A 19,481-nucleotide genomic window follows, 5' to 3' on the forward strand; every position below is an offset into this window, starting at 1 on the left:
TGTACTTCTTAATCCGTATCACCTGTTTAACCCATCCCCCCACCCACTTACCCTCTGGTAATCATAAGTTTGTTCTCTATGGTTAAGAGTCTGTTTCTTGGTTTGCCTCCCTCTCTCTCTTTTTTTTTTTAACAACGATTTGCTCATTTGTTTTGTTAAATTCCACATGTTAAATTCCAATGTAAGTGAATTCATATGCTTCTTAGTCTTTCTGTGACTGACTTATTTCACTTAGCTCCATCCATGTCATTGCAAATGGCAAGATTCCATTCTTTTTTATGGTTGAGTGATATTCCATTGTATATAAACACCTCATCTTCCTTATCCATTCATCAATTGATGGACACTTGGGCCATTCACATAATTTCGCTATTGTAGATAATGCTGCTATAAACATTGGGGTGCATGTATCCCTATGGATTAGTATTTTTTAAAAAAAATTTTTTTAACACTTATTTGAGAGGCAGAGTACAAGTGGGGTGGAGGAAGAGAGATGAATTAGTATTTTTGTATTCTTTGGGTAAATACCTAGTAGTGTGGTTGCTGGATTCTAGGGTAGTCCTATTTTTAACTTTTTTTTTTTAATGTTTATTTTTGAGAGAGAGAGAGAGAGACAGAGACAGAGTGTGATCTGGGGAGAAACAGAGAGCAAAAGTGAGACAAAGAGTGTGAAGCAGGCTCCAGGCTCTGAGCTGTCAGCACAGACTCATGGACCTCAAGATCATCATGACCTGAGCTGAAGTCGGGCGCCTAACCAACTGAGCCACCCAGGCGCGCCTATTTTTAACTTTTTGAGGAACTTCCATACTGTGTTCCAGAGTGGCTGCACCATTCTCATTCCCATCAACAGTGCAAGAGGGCTCCCCTTTCTCTACATCCTTGTCAATGCCTTTTGTTTCTTGTGTTGTTGATTTTAGCCATTCTGACAGGTGTGAGGTGATACATCATTGTAGTTTTGATTTGTATTTCCCTGATGATAAATGATATTGAGCATCTTTTCATGTGTCTGTTGGCCATCTGGATGTCTTCTTTGGAAAAATGTCTATTCATAAAAGCTACTTTTTGTATTGCTATTTCTCTGGTATTCTAGATTATGCTGTATTAACTTCTTGCATACACTGTTGAACCACTAAAATTATTTCCTCAGTTATAGTGCTGAGTAGCACTCTCTGGTCGGAGACTTGAGCATTGCCTGGATTTTTCTGTGTATTGCTTTCCAGAGGCATTCTACAGAATAGACTGCAGGGAGAAAGAACACCCTACAAAGGCCTCTCTTCTGCCACCGTCTCACTGTTATAGGTGGTGCCTACTACTTTAATTTAGATGTAAAATAGTACCTCAGATTGTTTTATTTGGCACTCCTTTGATTATTAACAAAAATGAGTGTTTTCCAAATATGAGAAATGTGTTTTTATTTTCTCCTATGGGACTAGTTTGGTAGTATTTTTCTCTTTTATCTATTATGATCGCGATTATTTTTTTGTAAGTTTGAGCAAATTTCTGTCATCATTTTTAACCTTTTGAAAGTTTCAATGCAACATTTCCCAAGTTGGTTGTGCTGCTTATTTTAATTTTGCTATTTTTTATTGACTCGAATTTTAATATGTGACTGGTACCATGAACACTGCCTAGCACATAGCAAGCACTCACTAAATATTTATTGAATATATAGATCTTTTTTTTCGTGATTTCTCTGAAGCTAAGAAGAGTCCTCCTTTTTTTTATAGAACTGGTAAATATATTTTCTGCAAGTTTCCTTATAAGTAAAATGTTTGAGTTTTGGATACATTTAGAGTTTCTATGATTGTATAGTAGGGAGGTTAATGTGTTTTAGAATTACTGTGTGAGCTGTATGTATCACATCATTTTTTTTTTTAATTTTTTTTTTTCAACATTTATTTATTTTTGGGACAGAGAGAGACAGAGCATGAACGGGGGAGGGGCAGAGAGAGAGGGAGACACAGAATCGGAAACAGGCTCCAGGCTCTGAGCCATCAGCCCAGAGCCCGACGCGGGGCTCGAACTCACGGACCGCGAGATCGTGACCTGGCTGAAGTCGGACGCTAAACCGACTGCGCCACCCAGGCGCCCCTTTTTTTTTTTAAATGTTTATTTTTGAGAGAGAGACAGAGTGCAAGTTGGGGGAAGGGCAGAGAGAGAGAGAGAGAGAGAGAGAGAGAGAGAGAGAGAGAGAGAGAGATGCAGAATCTGAAGCAGGCTCCAGGCTCTGAGCTGTCTACACAGAGCCTGACACAGGGCTCCAACTCCTGAACTGTGGGATTATGACCTGAGCCGAAGGCGGATGCTTAACTGACTGAGCCACCCAGGTGTTCCTCATTCTTTTTTTTTTTATGTTTATTTATTTATTTTGAGAAAGAAAGAGAGTGTGTATGCTCACATTTGAGCGTGGCAGGGCAGAGAAAGAAAGAGAGAGAGAGACAGAGAGAGAGTTAGGGAGAGAGAATCCCAAGCAGGTTCTGTGCTGTCAGTGCAGAGCCTGACTTGGGGCTCATTTTCACAAACGCTGAGATCATGACCTGAGCCTAAGTCAAGAGTCAGACGCTCAACCAACTGAGCCCCCCAGGCACCCCTCACATCATTCTTTCATATCTCTTCATTCTTGATTTTAAACTATCATATGACCTAATTTCTAGTAACACTTGGAATCCCTTTTCTATCCCTCAATCCTTTTCTTTGAGAAAATCTGCTCATTTATGTTTCAGAAAGCCTTTGGTAAGTTGTACACCAAAGTCTGTTGAAAGGAGATAGAAAAAAATATGTTCTTATGTGTAGAGAGACAGCTACAGAGAAGAAATAGAGTGGCAGTTAAGGTTGGTATGAGATCTATATGCACTATTATCTCCCATTTCTGTTTATCCTTGCCCTATACCCCTTTTTCCCCAGACAATTAGTGATATCTCGTAACATGTGTAAGACAGATCTCGGAGATGAGAGAGTACAGTGACATCTTCTGTAGAGGTCACAGGTGGTGTTAGTTCATGAATTGCTGCTTGGGCTTTCTGTCAGTGTTGTTCAGGCCTTGAACTCTGTGGAGAACCCAGACAAGTACATGATATTATCCCTCCTCCTTAGAGTTTACAGTCTTATTGAAGATTTAAAACTTTTAATTAATTAATTTATTTATTTATTTATTTTTATTTTTATTTTTTTAACGTTTATTTATTTTTGAGACAGAGAGAGACAGAGCATGAACGGGGGAGGGTCAGAGAGAAGGAGACACAGAATCTGAAACAGGCTCCAGGCTCTGAGCTGTCAGCACAGAGCCCGACACGGGGCTCAAACTCACGGACCGCGAGATAATGACCTGAGCCGAAGTCGGCCGCTTAACCGACTGAGCCACCCAGGCGCCCCTAAAACTTTTTAATATTGGGGCGCCTGGGTGGCTCAGTTGGTTAAACAACCAACTTCAGCTCGGGTCATGATCTCACAGTTTGTGAGTTCGAGCCCCACATCGGGCTCTGTGTTGACAGCTCAGAGCCTGGAGCCTACTTCAGATTCTGTGTTTCCCCCTCTCTCTACCCCTCCCCTGCTCATGCTCTGTGTCTCTCTGTGTCTCAATAATAAATAAATGTTAAAAAAAATTAAAAAAACTTTTTAATATTATTCAAATGTTAAGTGAAAGTAAAAGATTCTTAGAAGAATCAAAATGATTATGCAGGAGAGAAAATAGCCTGTAGGAATAACTAACATTTTTTTTAGTGCAGACTGTGTGGTAGGTGCACATTTTAAGATCTCTCTAATTGCCTTCCTTATGTCCTTGAACATAATCCTCACATTAGTACTATGAGGTACACGCCTCATTATGATTATCCCCAGTGGACAGATGCAGAAACTGAGGACAGTTTCATCTAAATCCCCTAAAATCTCAGCCTATTCTTGGAGTGTATTATTTTCCTGATCTAGCTGAAGCTTGGCTTGCCCTACAGGCTTCTCAGATGATGGTTCTTCTCTTCCATTTTCCTTGTAACATTGATGATAGATGGGTGAATGTTTCTGTTGTTCCTTATTGCTTCCAAACCATTCTCTCTCCCTCCTCCCTAAAACCCTCGCCTTCAAACCTCACGTTATTATATTCTGTCAGTCGCTTCTCTTCCTTGTTTTAGTTATCTAATAATCCATGGGCTGTTTCTTCTTATTTCCATCTAGATAATTCTTCAAATCTTGCCCTCCATTTCTTCACCTCTTGTCTTCCACCCTACTTCAACCACTCACCCCCGTGGTCATACTCTGGAACGACGGGCATCACAACTCCTCATACTCAGCGATCCCAGTCTCCCGCTGCCTGCTGTTGCCTGGGCTCTTTTGCTGCCCTGCTCCACCGCTGACAACTTGATCTTGCTTCATTTTTACTGTTCCTCACTTCCTCTTTTACTAACCTTAAATTCCTTGCTCAGTGATTATAACCACTCTGTGGCACATATCCTCAGTTTCCTTTTTCTTTTTTCCTTGCTTGTCTAAAACACATTCTGGTTAATCCCAACTGTCTTCTTAGGCTGTATGTGCACCACAGCTGTACTTGATTGAGGGAAAATACACAGGCCCGTTGGCTGACCTTACTTTGAGCACCTGATCATTAACTTCTAGTAGGCTTTAGATGCCAGCATTCATACTGTGTCTCCATACTTCTTTCACTCTGCTCTCCTAGATAAGCGTTTCTTACCTTCTCTCTCCCCAAACCTGTACCTCCTCCCAAATTCTCATTCCTGGCAGATGATTTTGTTCTCTTAACTAAGGAAATAAAAGCAACAGAAGATAGTTTCCATAGACTCCTACCACATCTGTCCTTCCTTACTTGCATTTGAGTCCAGTGTCCACCTATACATTAGATCTCGTCCCTTCATCCTTCCAGCAGTTACTGCCTTTCTCCTGCATAATCTGCATCCTTCGACTGGATTATTATTCTCAGCAAAAAAATGTAGCATTGACTTCCCTTTAGTAAAAAATAAAATACGACTTTTTTAAACCACTCTTTACTCTCCAGCCACCACTTTTTTTGTCTATCTTTATAGCAGATTCCTTGAAGGAGTTGTCCATATTTGCTGTATCTATTTTTTCTTCTTCTATTCTCTCTTGAGGCCAGTCTAATCAGACTTTTGCTCCCAAATCTCCTCAAAACCATCTTTGTGGATTATTTATATCCTTTAGACTGTCACTTGAAAGACTTCTTCTCACTTAGGTCTTTAGTAAGGTTCAGTACACACACACACACCCTGTCTCCCTTACTTTATTTTCTCCTTACTGTTCCTCTCCTGTCTCTCTCTCTCTCTCTCTCATTTATCCTATTATCTAGCTCCCTATGCCAGAAGGTAAGCTCCAATCAGAGAATTTTTGTCTGTTTTGTTCATTGATGCATATAGTTAACACTTAGGACAATGTCAGTAAATGTGGATGGATGGATAGAAGGAAGGAACAAAAGAACAGGTTAGAAATCCAGAGGAGAGGGGCACCTGGGTGGCTCAATCGGTTGGGCGTCTGACTTCAGCTCAGGTCATAATCTCACAGCTGTGGGTTTGAGCCCCACATCGGGCTCTGTGCTGACAGCTCAGAGCCTGGAGCCTGCTTCACATTCTGTGTCTCCATCCCTCTCTGGCCCTCCCCTGCTCACACTCTGTCTCTCTCTCTCTCTCTCAAAAAGTAAATAAACATAAAAAATTAAAAAAAAAAAAAAAAAGGAAAAAAGAAATCCGGAGGAGAAATTACTGTGGGCAGAAAAAAAATCAAGAGACACTTCTTTGAAGGAGGCAGAAATTGCACTGGAGGTTGTAAAACATGGCTACTGTCTGGCTAGTACCAAGAAGGATGCATTCTAGGTAAAAGGATGTCTTAAGACTCAAAGGGGGATGAACTAGATCTTGCTGCTCTGGCTGTAGGTGAGGAGATAAAAGAAGTTTGGCGAGAGAGGTAGGGAATGGGGCTCCTTATGTGATCCATAGAGTTTAGCAATAACTAGTTGTGTGAAGACATGTGCTGTGTCAGAGATTGCAGAAGACTTCCAACGATAACTCAGTGTGTCTGACCGAATAATAATTTGGAATGTAAAGCAGCATAAAGAGACCTAGCAGTTACTGAGTATGTCCTGTGAGCCCAGCCCTGTGTTTTAAATATATCTCCTCCTATTATTAACCTTTTACATGGTTTTAGTATCATTATCCCATCTCCTCTTACCACTGAAGAGACAGACCAAAGATCTAGGATATAGGGAAATAGTGAATAGTGGTGGGTAGGGCCAAGCTCAGACCCCAGTGCATGTTCAGAGGTGAGGTCTTTCCCTGCTTGACGCTACCTCTCCATTGCAAAGCATTTGGGATTGAAAGCTATGCCTTCCAAGTTTAAGTTCTAGCACAGCAGTCCTTTTACATCATGTGATAAATTCATCAAATGAAGAGAGTTCATAAATTCTTTAAAAGCGGGTTTCTTGAAATAGTCCTAAAGTAGTATTAACTGTCTTTGAGTTTGAAATGTTAGTCTGATTCTGTTAATTAAAAAATGTCATCCCCAGAAAACCCTTTCATTTATTAAACACATGTTGAAGCTTCCAAGCATTTTAATCAGAAATTTGTGTGTTGGCATCATGCCACGTTTAGGCAGGGAGCATCTGATGAACGTGCCCAGTCAGTAGAGTCTGCTGAGAATCTGGTGCCATGGTAGTCACTCATGTCTGTGTGATAGGTGCTTTTCCTTCACCAGGTGTCTCTGCCTTTTCAGGCTTACGTACTTACAGTGGAATACTGATTTTTGTCTTAATATCCTTTCACAGTATTCAGGATTTTTTCCACCAATAGCTATCTTCAGCTGAAATATCACCAAACAGTACTTAAGATAACTTACAAATCCAGTGTTAAGTACTGAATTGTGTCCCCCTCAAATTCTTATGTTGAAGCCTAACCCCCCAGTATGACTGTATGTGGAAATAGGGCCTTTGAAAAAAAAGAGGCAGTTAAGGTTAAGTAAGGTGTTAAGGGTGGAGTCCTAATCCAGTAGGACTGATTTCCTTATAAGAAGAGGAAGTAGGGTGGCTATTTTTGGTTAAGCATCTGACTCTTGATCTCAGCTCATGTCTTGATCTCAGGGTCTGAGTTGGAGCCCTTAGTTGGGCATGGAGCCTACTTAAAAAAAAGAGAGAGAGAGAGAGAGAGAGAGAGAGAGGAAAAGACACCATGAGTGCACCATAGAGACAAAGGACCATGTGAGGACTCAGCAAGAAGGCAGCCATCCACAAGCCAAGTGAAGAGGCCCCAGGAGAAAAACAATGTGCCAATACCTTGATCTTGAACTTCCATCCTTCATAACTGTGAGGAAATAGATTTCTGTTCTTTAAGCCACTCAGACTGGTATTTTGTAATGGCAGCCCAAGCTGACTAATACGCACAGGCTGAGTTAATTCTTCATGGGAGCTCGCAGGACAGCATAGGGTCTCAGGCTGTGACCAGGATCCGGCTCATTTCTTTGTAGAAATGAAAGGGTTTTCTTTCACCAGCACATTTAATGATTCACCTTTCTGGAGGCACCTGGCTAGCTCAGTCAGTGGAGTGTGTGACTTTTTGATCTCAGGGTCATAAGTCCAAGCCCCACATTGGGTCTAGAGATTACTTAAAAGTAAAATATTTTAAAAAATGATTCAAGGGCTGATGGCTCAGAGCCTGGAGCCTGTTTCCGATTCTGTGTCTCCCTCTCTCTCTGCCCCTCCCCCGTTCATGCTCTGTCTCTCTCTGTCCCAAAAATAAATAAACGTTGAAAAAAAAAATTAAAAAAAAAAATGATTCACATTCTGGATGAAGGAAGCATCAGTTAAAATTTGGAAGAAGAAATTGTGCTGGATAGTCTCTGGTCACTTTGTACAGTTTCATGTTGCTAACCAGTGACATCTGCTGGAGAACTGTGGCAAAACAAATTCCCGTGAACAAGGGATTGTACTACTCTTTCAGTCTTCATTTTCAGTAGGTCTTGAGCATCTCATGACACTCAGTGTAGTTCTTGAGGCTTCAGAGGGGATCACACAGACTCTGGGCTTCTCCCAGGTCACTTGTGCACTGAAACAAGCTCCCTGATGTGTATAAATACAAGGGGCAACGATCACATAGACACTTAAAAATGGATTCTTTATATAGAAGATGAGAAAAATGATCTGGGATCAAGACCAGGAAGAAGTAGAGAGGTTGGGTGGAAACAGGGAAAAGGCCAAGGGAGGTAAGTCTGAAGTTCAAAAGAAAAGGGAAAAAATTCAAAACCAGTTTTGAAAAATAAAAGCATAATACTTTTCCACAAATTGAAACATCGATAATTTTACTGGGAATAACTACTTTTGTTTAAATCATACTTCTGTACCTTAAGACTTTAAAACTGTAATATTTGCTGCATCACTTACGTTAATGTCTAAAAATATAAAAGGAAGCTAAGTTGCTGAAGTACTTCCCTTCAAAATCAGAGGAAAAGCAAGCCTGGAAATAGGCTAGTCCGAGACTGTATCATTATCAGTAAAATGCTGTCAGTCTCATCATTGAAGGCTTACTATTTTAAACTTTTTAAATGAAAATTTTCATACATATGCAGAAATAGAGAAAGTTTGTATAATAATACCTATTTACCCATCTGTCTCCAAATTGAAAGTTTTTAAATGCATTTTTCTAAGAAGACATTTTGAGTTCCCGGACCAAGGAATTGGAATAGATCGAATAAAGATCAGATATGAGAGTATTTCTGAAGTCGAATTTGATGTATTCATTGGATAAAAGGTGAATGAAGGAAGCCCTGATAAGTTACAGATTTCTAGTTTAGAAAACTGGGCTGTTAATGACAACATTAATCAAGAGCACAGAGAACCAAGAGGCTTGCAGTTTAACATGGTGTCTGCCCTCAGTGCAGCTTCCTCAGATTTCCTACTGAGATACCTGTGAAGGAGCAAAAAGTGGCAGCAGTAGCATCTAGGAACTCAGGAAGCTGTGTGTCTTAATCTTTAGGACAGATCTGAGATAAATGTACACTGACCTCATCTTGTGGAATCAGGAATGGCTGGGAAAAGGCATTTATCTACCTCCCATTGTCGCTTACCTGGCTCAGCTACCCAAAGCCTCTGCCAGCTAGGAACTCAGGAGACCTCCCTGCAGAGCATCACTTGATGCTGTTTTAGGGACTAGAATGGTATTTGTCCTCTTACTCCCTTCTAACTCCCTGATTTTTCTCTGTGTAAGGATATTGGGTCCCTGTTGGACAGGCAGAATATTGATGGCATTACAGTACAAGAGGTGTGGTCCACACTAGAGTACTATAGGCCAGGCAGGGAAGGGAGTCCTGTCTACAGGACATACCATTTCTCAGGTATTCCATGAGTTCAGAGAATCAATGGGAAGGGGAAGCTGGGATGCGGCTAGACCAAGGCTGCAGTGAGTAAATGTGTTTAAGAAACCAGGAGTTAAATTTAGAGCAGTGTCACTTTGTCCCCTAGTTGTTAGCATTGAGTATAGGGACCAAGAACCACTTGGATTCCTTGCGTGCTAATTTCCTGGTTTATTCTTCTCTTGTTTCCCTTTGGAAAAATAGATAAGTAAAAAAACATTTTGTGTATATATTCATATTTACATATTTATTTCTCCCCATTATTAGCTCTCCTTTCTCATAAAAGTCCTTTCTTATGGAAGGCATAGCATACTATATATATTCCTCACCTTGCTTTTTTCCCCTAGAACTCATTATTAGCCCGTGGAGATCTTCCTTATTCTTTCTTTTTTCTTTTCTTTTCTTTTTTCTTTTCTTTTCTTTTTTCTTTTCTTTTCTTTTCTTTTCTTTTCTTTTCTTTTCTTTTCTTTTCTTTCTTTTTCTTTCTGAGAGAGAGAGAGAGAGAGAGAGAGAGAGAGAGAGCCAGCAGGTATGGGGAGGAGGGGGAGAGAGAGAGAAAGAGAATCTTAAGCAGACTCCACACCCAGCAGAGAGCCCAATAGAGAGCCAGACGATGTGCGGGCTTGACTCAGGACCCTGAGATCATGACCTGAGCTGAAATCAAGAGTTGGATGCTTAACTGACTGAGCCACCCAGGTGCCCCCCTCATTTTTCCTTATAGCTGTATTATTCAAATAGATAGTTATATCATTTCTGATATTTTGCTATTATAAACATGTTCAGTGAATATTTTCTAAATCTTTGAATTGCAATAAAGACAAGTCTTGCAGGAAGCCGGCACAAACACAGGTTACCTATAAAAAAAAATCAAGTTGGGGGGCCCTGAGTGGCTCAGTCGGTTGAGCGTCCGACTTCGGCTTAGGTCATGATCTCACAGTCTATGAGTTCAAGCCCTGCGTTGGGCTCTGTGCTGACAGCTCAGAGCCTGGAGCCTGCTTTGGATTCTGTGTCTCCCTTTCTCTCTGTCCCTCCCCTGCTCATGCTCTGTCTCTCTCTCTCGGTCAAAAATAAATAAACATTAAAAAAAATTAAAAAACAAAATCAAGTTGGTTTTTAGATAATATTGTACCCAGAACAGAGACTGATACATAGTATCATGTTTTGTTTGAAATTCATTCTTATTTTTAAAGTCATTCATGTACATGATGATGCTGAGCAATTTTTTTTAATGTTTATTTTTGAGAGAGAGAGTGTGTGCAAGGCAGGGGAGGGGCAAAGAGAGAGGAAGACAGAGGATCTGAAGTGGGCTCTGTGCTGACAGCAGAGAGCCATCGTTAGGTTCCAACTCAGCAAACGGTGAGATTATGACCTGAGCTGAAGTTGGACGCTCAACCGACTGAGCCATCCAGCCGCCCCAGTGATGTTGAGCAATTTTAATTGATTCTTTTTGTAATTTATCCATATCCGTGTGTGTGTGTGTGTGTGTGTGTGTGTGTGTGTGTGTGTGTGTGTTTCACAGGTCCTTTATTTTATTTTTTAATTAAAACAATTTTTTTTATGTTTATTTAGTTTTTGAGAGAGACAGAGCATGAGTGGCGGAGGGGCAGAGAGAGAGAGACACAGAGTTGGAAGCAGGTTCCAGGCTCTGAGCTGTTAGCACAGAGTCCAACGCGGGGCTTATTTTTTAATTTAAATCCGAGTTAGTTAACATATGGTGTAATAATGGTTTCAGGAATATAATTTAGTGATTCATCACTTACATATAACACCCAGTGCTCATCCCAACAAGTGCCCTCCTTAGTACCCATCATCCATTTAGGTTTGCCTCCCTCTCTGTTTTTATCTTATTTTTCCTTCCCTTCCCCTATGTTCATCTTTTTTGTTTCTTAAATTCCACATACGAGGGAAATCATATAGTATTTGTGTATGATAATTCCATAGTATCACATGGATATGTGTTTATGTTGCATATATTGTACTTTGTGGTTTTCCACCCTTGCTTTAAAATTCAGTAAAGATAGCACCTCCTTACTTGTCCTTGCCATTACCATAGGATTTAGTATGTGATACATTTTATCAACTCTCTTCTATTTGGGACTACCAATCCCTAGGAAGCTGGCATTTTAGCACCTGATAGAATGCCTGGCATTAGTAGGTACTTAATATATTTGTTAATTGAAGAAAAGGCTTTTAAAAATTACTACAGCTTTAGAAAACAGTGAATAAAAGGAAACTATGTTCACCTTCTATTTTTCCCGTAAAAGCTTACATCTGTTTTCTTCATTTTTCTCTTTATTTTTTTTCCTCTCCAAATTTAGTCTGTGCTGAGACCTATAACCCTGATGAGGAAGAGGAAGATACTGATCCAAGGGTAAGATACTAATGCAAAGGTATTAGGTAGAATTGTTTTATTCCCCACTCACTCTTCTCCTCCTCTATATGCCAAATCTAATCATACTGATAATTAAAATAAGTACAAATTAAAATTTCAACAAGATGCTATTTTTTTTATTTACCAGATTGAAAAATATTAAGAAGAATGAAAACAAGAGTAGTTGGGGTTGTGGTAAGAAGGGGTGCCTAGCTGTAGCTGTCAGAGCCTTAACTATAGTCAAGCCAACTGACTCAGCAGTTACCTGAAGGAGAACTCATCCTTAACAAACAACTGGATCCTTCCTGAGATCCTTCCTGAGGACGTACAAATAGGGATCATTGAGGTGTTGTAATAGTAAAAAATGGAAACAACTTAAATGACCCAAACTAGAGGATTACGAGGGGCTAAATTATGGTACTCAAATCAAGAGATTCTTCGGCCATTGGAAATGATGGTACAGGACCAAGTTTAATGGCATGGAATGTTGTTTATATGAGGTATATTTTCTAAAATAAAAAAATAACTTAAAAAAATATATTTATCTGGGGCCCTTGGTTGGTTCAGTCAGAAGAGAATGCAACTCTTGATCTCGGAGTTGTGAGTTTGAGCCCCGTGTTGGGTGTAGAGATTACTAAAAAAAGTAAATAAACTTTAAAATACATATGTATACACACACATATATATTTATTTATCTATCCATCTATCCATCTTTGTATTTATTAATACAAAGAATTATCTCTGGAAGGATATATCCCAAATGTTAACAGTGGTTATGGCAGGACTACGGTACACTTTTGGTCTTTTCTTAAAAACTCAGATTTTTAAACTTTTATATAATTACAAAATTATTTTTATAAAAGCAAATATGAACCACCATTTTTCAAAGATTGATGTTATAAAATAAGCTTTAATGATCTTTCAAGTGTACCTTAAAATGGGCAGTCCATGAAAGATTTCTGCAGTATTCTAATAATAAAACGCTATTCCCATTGTATGACTATAATAGATATGTAGATTTTGAAAAAATTTATTCTGGTTATTGTAAAAATTTTTGATGACTTAAAAGTTAAAACAGTTTTTTTTACTAACTTTTTAATATCACAAATTTAAAATACTTAATACTTTTGACATTTTGTTATTTCTCGTCAGATTAAGCAGCATAGTTTTTTTTAGGGTGAAGACAGGACTTAGGTCTCTGAATTATAACAGCTATACTAGGCTGATTATTTCTTTTTCGTTAAATAAACATTTATTGACTATCAGTAATAATGATAAAAGTTTTTGAGCACCTACTAAATGCCAGGTACTGTTTTAAATACTGCATGTATGAACTTGTTTAATCCTTCCAACAACACTGATTTAGTAGATAACACCACCACCACTACTAAATTGTTGATGTTTGAACTGCAGCATTTATAGCCATTGTTTATTTGCCGTCTCCACTTAGATTTCAGTAGGCAACTCAGACTTAAGGTGAGCTCCTGATCATTTCCCTTTAAACATTTTTCTCCACCCACAGTCTTCCGCCAGCTCAATTTATGGCAGCTCCATCCTCCCAAGAGGGCTCAGGCCCAAAACTTGAGGGTCACCCTCAGCTCCTCTTATTTTTTCATACCTTCATTCAGTTTTTCAGAAAATCCAATGGGCTCAGGCTTCAAAACGTATCCAGAATTCCACTACTTCTCAACACCTCCATGGTTACCACCTTGGTCCTAACCACTGCCATCTTGGTACTGGAATAATTGCACTAGTTTCCTGTCTTCCACTCTTCCCTCAAGGCTGTTCTGCAGTCAGTAGCCGGTATGAACCTTTAAAAACATGAGTCAGATCTCTTTCACTTCTCAGTCAGAAGCTTCAAATTGCCTCCATTTGGCTAGGGAAAAGTTCTAGTTCTGTGACTTATAATGCCCTCTGTGATTTGGGCATCACTCTCACCCAGCCCCCCAACTTGGTCTCTTCCTGATCTTTCCCCCTCGCTCTGCATCAGTCACACCCATCTCCTGGTTATTTCTCAAACATGCTCTTTACCTGCCACAAGGCCTTGTTTTCACTTACTGTTCCTCTGCTTGCAGTGCTCTTCCCACAGAGATGTCCACATGGCTCACTCCCTGAAGTTATCCTCATTTCCTTGAGATCTTTACACAGATGTTACCTTCTCAGTGAGGCCTTATCTGCCCCCTCCACACACACACTTTTTATCACCCTTCTCTACCTTGTTTTTCTCCTTAGCTCTCTTATTTTTCTCCTGTCACTCTCTAACATGTTTTACATATTTATTGGATGAGAGCTGGTGTTTTTATCTGTGTGTTGGCTATGTCCCCAGAAGTGGAACAGTGCCTGGCACCCAGTAGATGCTTAATATTTGTTGAATGAACAAGTCTATAGCCCTCTGCTTTACAGATGAGGACACTGAGGCTCCCGGGGGGTAACTGACTTGCTGCCAGTTACACAGTCAGTGAGTGGCTCCAGGGTGAGTGCTCTTCACCCCCATCACATTGCCCCTCCATGATCAGGGCCCCACTTGGTATTTGTATAGAATTAAAGTTACAGTAAATGTGCTCTTAATTTTTCCCACTTAGGAGAAAGAAATGTACTGATGTGTGAATAAAGTCAGATTTTAAATTGGAATAAAAATATTTCCCTGGTTTTATTTGGATTGGCAGGTGATTCATCCTAAAACTGATCAACAGAGATGCAGACTTCAGGAAGCTTGCAAAGATATTCTCCTTTTCAAAAATCTTGATCAGGTAACATTGGTTTTTAAAAATATTTTTGTATTTTGGCTTTTCTCCTATTTGTCATTTAAACAGTTTTTCTGTGGGGGTGCTTGGGTGGCTCAATCAGTTAGGCATCTGACGCTTGATCTCAGGTTGGGTCTTGACCTCAGGGTTGTAAGTTTTGTGCTGGGTGTGGAATCTACTTAAAAAAAAAGTTTTTGTAATCTTAGCCTCAGCCATATGAGGTATAAAACTTTAGATTCATCCTCCTTACAATGTTTGCATTGTGTTGACTTCCATAACTCATCATAATGAGCTTTTCAGATGACTTCTAGTATTTCTCTGAATTGCTTTGGTACTTCCTCAAAGACAGTATCCTTCAAGGACCATGCTCTTTGGCCATGTTGAAACGAAATGTTCAGGTTTATATGACCCTGGCTGAAAGCATTTGGAGGGTCTGAATTTATGCTGCAGAGTAATTTATCCAAAGTTGCTAGTATGGAGTTCTCTTCTCTGGTAGCAATTAACCCACTGGAAGTGTGTGACTTCTTCTCAGACCTTGAATGTGGGGCACCTCTTGTGATTACTTCTCAGCAAAGAACTCAGGCGTGGGGAGTGGTGTGTGTCCTCAGGGCTCTGGCGTAGGACCTATGCTTGAACCTGTCTTCCCTCCCTTGATGGAGATAGAGAGCAGGAGCTTTATTAGTCTCAGGCGGAATAAAACAAGGCCCATGACCTCAAGGAAAGGCTGGTTGTGAGAAATACTGGTCTGTGTCACTTATTTTCCCTAGAAGATCCATCTGTATCAAGGGAAAGAGGACTTGCTTCTTTATCTACTGAACAAAATCCCTTTTAATGTTCTAAGGAAGTTGCTGTGTCAGTCTAATATTCAGAGTTTTCTTAGTGTTGAAGAATACCATTATACCATTTTATTTTACCATTTTAATGTTGAAAAATGGTAATGAAAATTTCAGATTTAGTTATATTTTTCTGGCATTTTTGTCATGAAAATATTCAAATACAAGTTGAAAGACTTTTATGGAACACACATTTATCTACTGCTTTGATTCTAACATTAACATTTTACTATGCTTGCTGCATTGTATACCATATACCCATCTTTCAGCAAAGGGGTCAGTAAACTTTTTCTTAAAGAACTAGGTAGTAAATATGTCTGTCATAACTACTCAACTCTGTTATTATAGCAGGAAAGCAGCCATAGACAATACATAAATGAAAGGATGTGGCTGTGTTCCAATAAAACAATATTCACAAAAACAGTCACCTGGGTGATTCAGTCCATTAAGTATCCGACTTCAGCTCAGGTCATGATCTTGCAGTTTGTGAGTTTGAGCCCCATGTTGGGCTCTGTGCTGACAGTGCAGAGCCTGCTTGGAATTCTCTCTCTCTCCCTGCCTCTCTCTGCCCCTCCTCAGCTTGTGCTCTCTCTGTCTCTCAAAATAAATAAATGAATTAAAAAAAAAAAAAAAAACACACATTATTTACAAAAACAGGCAGCTGTTGCTGGCCCCTGCATTAACCCATCTTACTTTTTTGGGTTAATTTCATAGTAAGTTGCAGATATCATTATACCTTCCTTTAAACACTTTGGCATGAACTAGAGTTCAATATTTGTTTGTAAGTTTTTTATATACAGTTTGCATACAATGAAATCCTTAAGTTTTGGGGCCCCTGGTGGCTTGGTAGGTTGAGTGTCCAACTCTTGATTTTGACTCAGGTCGTGATCTCACAGTTCATGGGATCGAGCCCTGTGTGAGGCTCTGAGCTGACACCACAAAGCCTGCTTGGGGTTCTATCTCTCCCTCTCTTTCTGTCCTTCCCCTGATACCATGTACAAGCACATGTGCACGCTCTCTCGCTTTCAAATACAACATTTTTTAAAAAATGCATGAGTTTTGGGGCGCCTGGGTGGCTCAGTTGGTTGGGCTTCTGACTTCAGCTCAGGTCATGATCTCGTGGGTTTGAGCCCCATGTCAGGCTCTGTGCTGACAGCTTGGAGCCTGGAGCCGTCTTTGGATTCTGTGTCTCCCTCTCTCTCTGCCCCTTCCCCCTCACACTCTGTCTTTCTCTCTCTCTCTCTCTCTCTCTCAAAAATAAATAAAGATTAAAAACTTTTTTTAAAGTGCATGAATTTTGGGGTGCCTAGGTGGCTCAGTGGGTTAAACATCTGACTTCGGCTCAGGTCATGATCTCATGGTTTGTGAGTTGGAGCCCCGTGTTGGGCTCTGTGCTGACAGCTCAGAGCCTGGAGCCTGCTTCAGATTCTGTGTCTCCCTCTCTCTCTGCCCCTCCCCTGCTCACCCACTGTGTCTCTCTCAAAAAATAAATAAACATTAAAAAAAATTTTTTTTTTAAAGCATGAGTTTTATGTACATTCTCTGAAGTTTGATAAATGTTGTACACTTAGGTAACCCAAACTCCCTAACAAGTTATGGAAGATGGCTACCACCCCAGAAGATTCCCTCATGCCCCCTCATGATCAATTCTTGCCCCTTCCTTTCAGAGGCAACTACTATTTTGATTTATTCTACAGTAAATTAATTTTGTCTCTCATAGGATTTCATATGAATGGAATCCTACAGTATGCACTCTTGTGTATGAGACTTCTTTCACTCAGTTTTCAAGGTTCATTCCTGTTGCCTAGATCAATAGTTCATTCCTTTTCCTTTTTCACCTTTTATTTTGAACTAGTTTTAGACTGACAAAAAAGTTGCAAAGATAGTACAGAGTTCCATATACCTTTCATCCAGATTCCCCCAGTATTAACATCTTACATCCCCATAGGACAACTATCAAAACCAGGAAATTAACATTCTTACAATACTGTTCGTTAAACTAGAAACCTTATTCAGATTTCACCAATTTGGTTTTTTCTGGTTAAGGATCCAATCCAGAAAATCACATTGCATTTAGTTCTTAACTTCTTTTCAGTCTGCCATGGTTTTCAGTCCTTTCTGGTCTTTCATGATCTGGACACTTTGAAGACTACTGGTTTGTTATTTTGTAGAATGTACCTCAAATTTGGATTTCTCTGATGTTTCCTCATGACTAGAGTAGGTACACACATTCTTAGCCAGCCTGCAACAGAAATTATATTGTGTTCTTCCCTGAACATAGTATCAAGGGGTCACTGATATCAGTATGTGTTATTGCTGGTGATGTTAGTTCATTCCTTGTTTGTTGCTAAGTAGTATTCCACTATATGAAAATACTAGTTTGCTTATCCATTTTTCTGTTGATGGATACCTAGTCTCTTTTGTTGTTGTTTTATTTTGTTTTTAAGTCTCTTTCTTGTTGTTAGCTCTTATGAATAATGCTATGGATATTTTGTACAAGTCTTTTTTTGAATGTTTTTCCCCCCCATTTCTCTTCAGTAAAATACCTGAGGGAAAAATTGCTGAGTCATAGGGTAGGTATGTTTGATTTTATAAAAACCTGCCATAACTTTTTCAAAGTGGTTGTACCATTGTGTATTCCTTCAGCAATATAGGAGATTCCCGATTATTCCATATTCTTACCAACACTTGTTACTGTCTGTCTTTCAAAATTATAGCCATTGTGGTGAGTATATTTGTTTCAGTTTTTTTTTTTAAGTTTATTTATTTATTTCGGAAGAGTGGTAGGGGCAGAGAGAGGAAGGAGAGAACCCCAAGCTGACAGCACAGAGCCCCATGTGGGGCTCAGTCTCACAAACTGTGAGATCATGACCTGAGCTGAAATCAAGAGTTGGACACTTAAACAATTGAGCCACCCAGGCACCCTTATTTCAGTTTTTAAAAATTTATTTCCTGGGGCTCCTGGCTGGCTCAGTCAATAGAGCATGCGACTCTTGATCTCAGGGTCGTGAGTCCAAGCCCCGTATCGGATATAAAGCATTCTTTAAAAAATAAAAATAAAAATAAATAAATAAAATAAAAATTTATTTCCTGGGGCACCTGGGTGGCTCAGTCAGTTAAGCATCTGACTCTTGATTTTGGCTTGGGTCATGATCTCACAGTTTATGAGTTGGAGCCCCATGTTGGGCTCTGTGCTGACAGCAGAGTCTGCTTGGGATTCTCTGTCTCCCTCTCTCTCTGCCCCTCCCTGGCTTGTTCTTTCCCCTCCCTCCCTCCCTCTCTCTCTCCCTCCCCAAAATAAATAAACATTAAAAAAAAATTATTTTCCAAATTTCTTGTTTGAAATTTTCAAATTTACAGGAGAGTCAAAAGAATAGCTCCATGAACACTCATGTACCCTTCCCCAGTTATTAACATTTTGCCACATTTCTTGCTTTTGTATATGTACACACACGTAAATACATATGAGCTGCTTTTTTTTGTTCAGCGCTATTTATGAATATATTTAAGACGTCTTGACTCTTAGCCACTAAATACTTTATAAGATGTATTTTCTAAGAACAAGGATATTTTCCTGCATTAGCACAGTACCACTATTACCATTGGTTCAGTATTGTTATTTAACATCCAGGCCATATTCTGATTTTCCCAGTAAAATTTTCTATAGCTTTTTTGTTTTATTTTTCAATCCTGAATCACATGTTGCTTTTGGTTGCCCTGGTGTCATTTTAGTCATCTCTAACCTAGAATTCTCCCCTTATACCTTATTGTCATGACACTGATGTTTTTGAAGAGTCCAGGCCAGAGTAAAGTTACTCAAACTGAGAGGCTGCCAGTGGACAGCCCACAGGCCAGTTACAGCTAGGTGTGTTTGGTCCATATTATACATGAAAATTTGAATTGTTACCTGTATTTAAACATGAGACTTCTGGCAACACTGGGCTCACATTCCACATGAATGTGGAATGTACAGGAATAGCACTTCCTTTTTAGTATTTGTCAGCTTTTACAGTATTCAACACACATGGGACTGTGGAACTAAAGACATGCTTTTAGTGATACTCAGTTATTTTAGGCAGCACAGTCACACTGACAGAACACTAAATGACACGGAATTCTGCAGCCGTACAATTTTTCCTTGTCAGGTCTTCAGTCTACATTCCTCCAAAGATAAAGTCT

At 39.6% G+C, this 19,481-nt stretch overlaps 1 protein-coding gene and 1 long non-coding RNA gene across 2 annotated transcripts in view; one reads left to right on the forward strand and one right to left on the reverse strand.

Moving 5' to 3' along the window:
* The window catches only part of LOC147583611 (uncharacterized), a 60,471-nt gene extending 53,018 nt beyond the window's left edge, over positions 1-7,453 (reverse strand). Inside the window, exon 1 of the long non-coding RNA XR_015248395.1 lies at positions 7,283-7,453. This is a non-coding gene — a long non-coding RNA (uncharacterized LOC147583611). The remainder of the gene's footprint in view (positions 1-7,282) is intronic.
* PRKAR2A (protein kinase cAMP-dependent type II regulatory subunit alpha) overlaps positions 1-19,481 on the forward strand; it is a 113,135-nt gene that overhangs the window by 59,788 nt on the left and 33,866 nt on the right. The window contains exons 3-4 of the mRNA XM_086698267.1: positions 11,673-11,725; positions 14,392-14,475. Coding sequence (XP_086554393.1) covers positions 11,673-11,725; positions 14,392-14,475 — 137 coding nt within the window. The remainder of the gene's footprint in view (positions 1-11,672; positions 11,726-14,391; positions 14,476-19,481) is intronic.

This window comes from Puma concolor, chromosome A2 (assembly GCF_028749965.1).
Source record: "Puma concolor isolate L17-30 chromosome A2, mPumCon1.1.hap2, whole genome shotgun sequence".
NCBI lineage: Eukaryota > Metazoa > Chordata > Mammalia > Carnivora > Felidae > Puma > Puma concolor.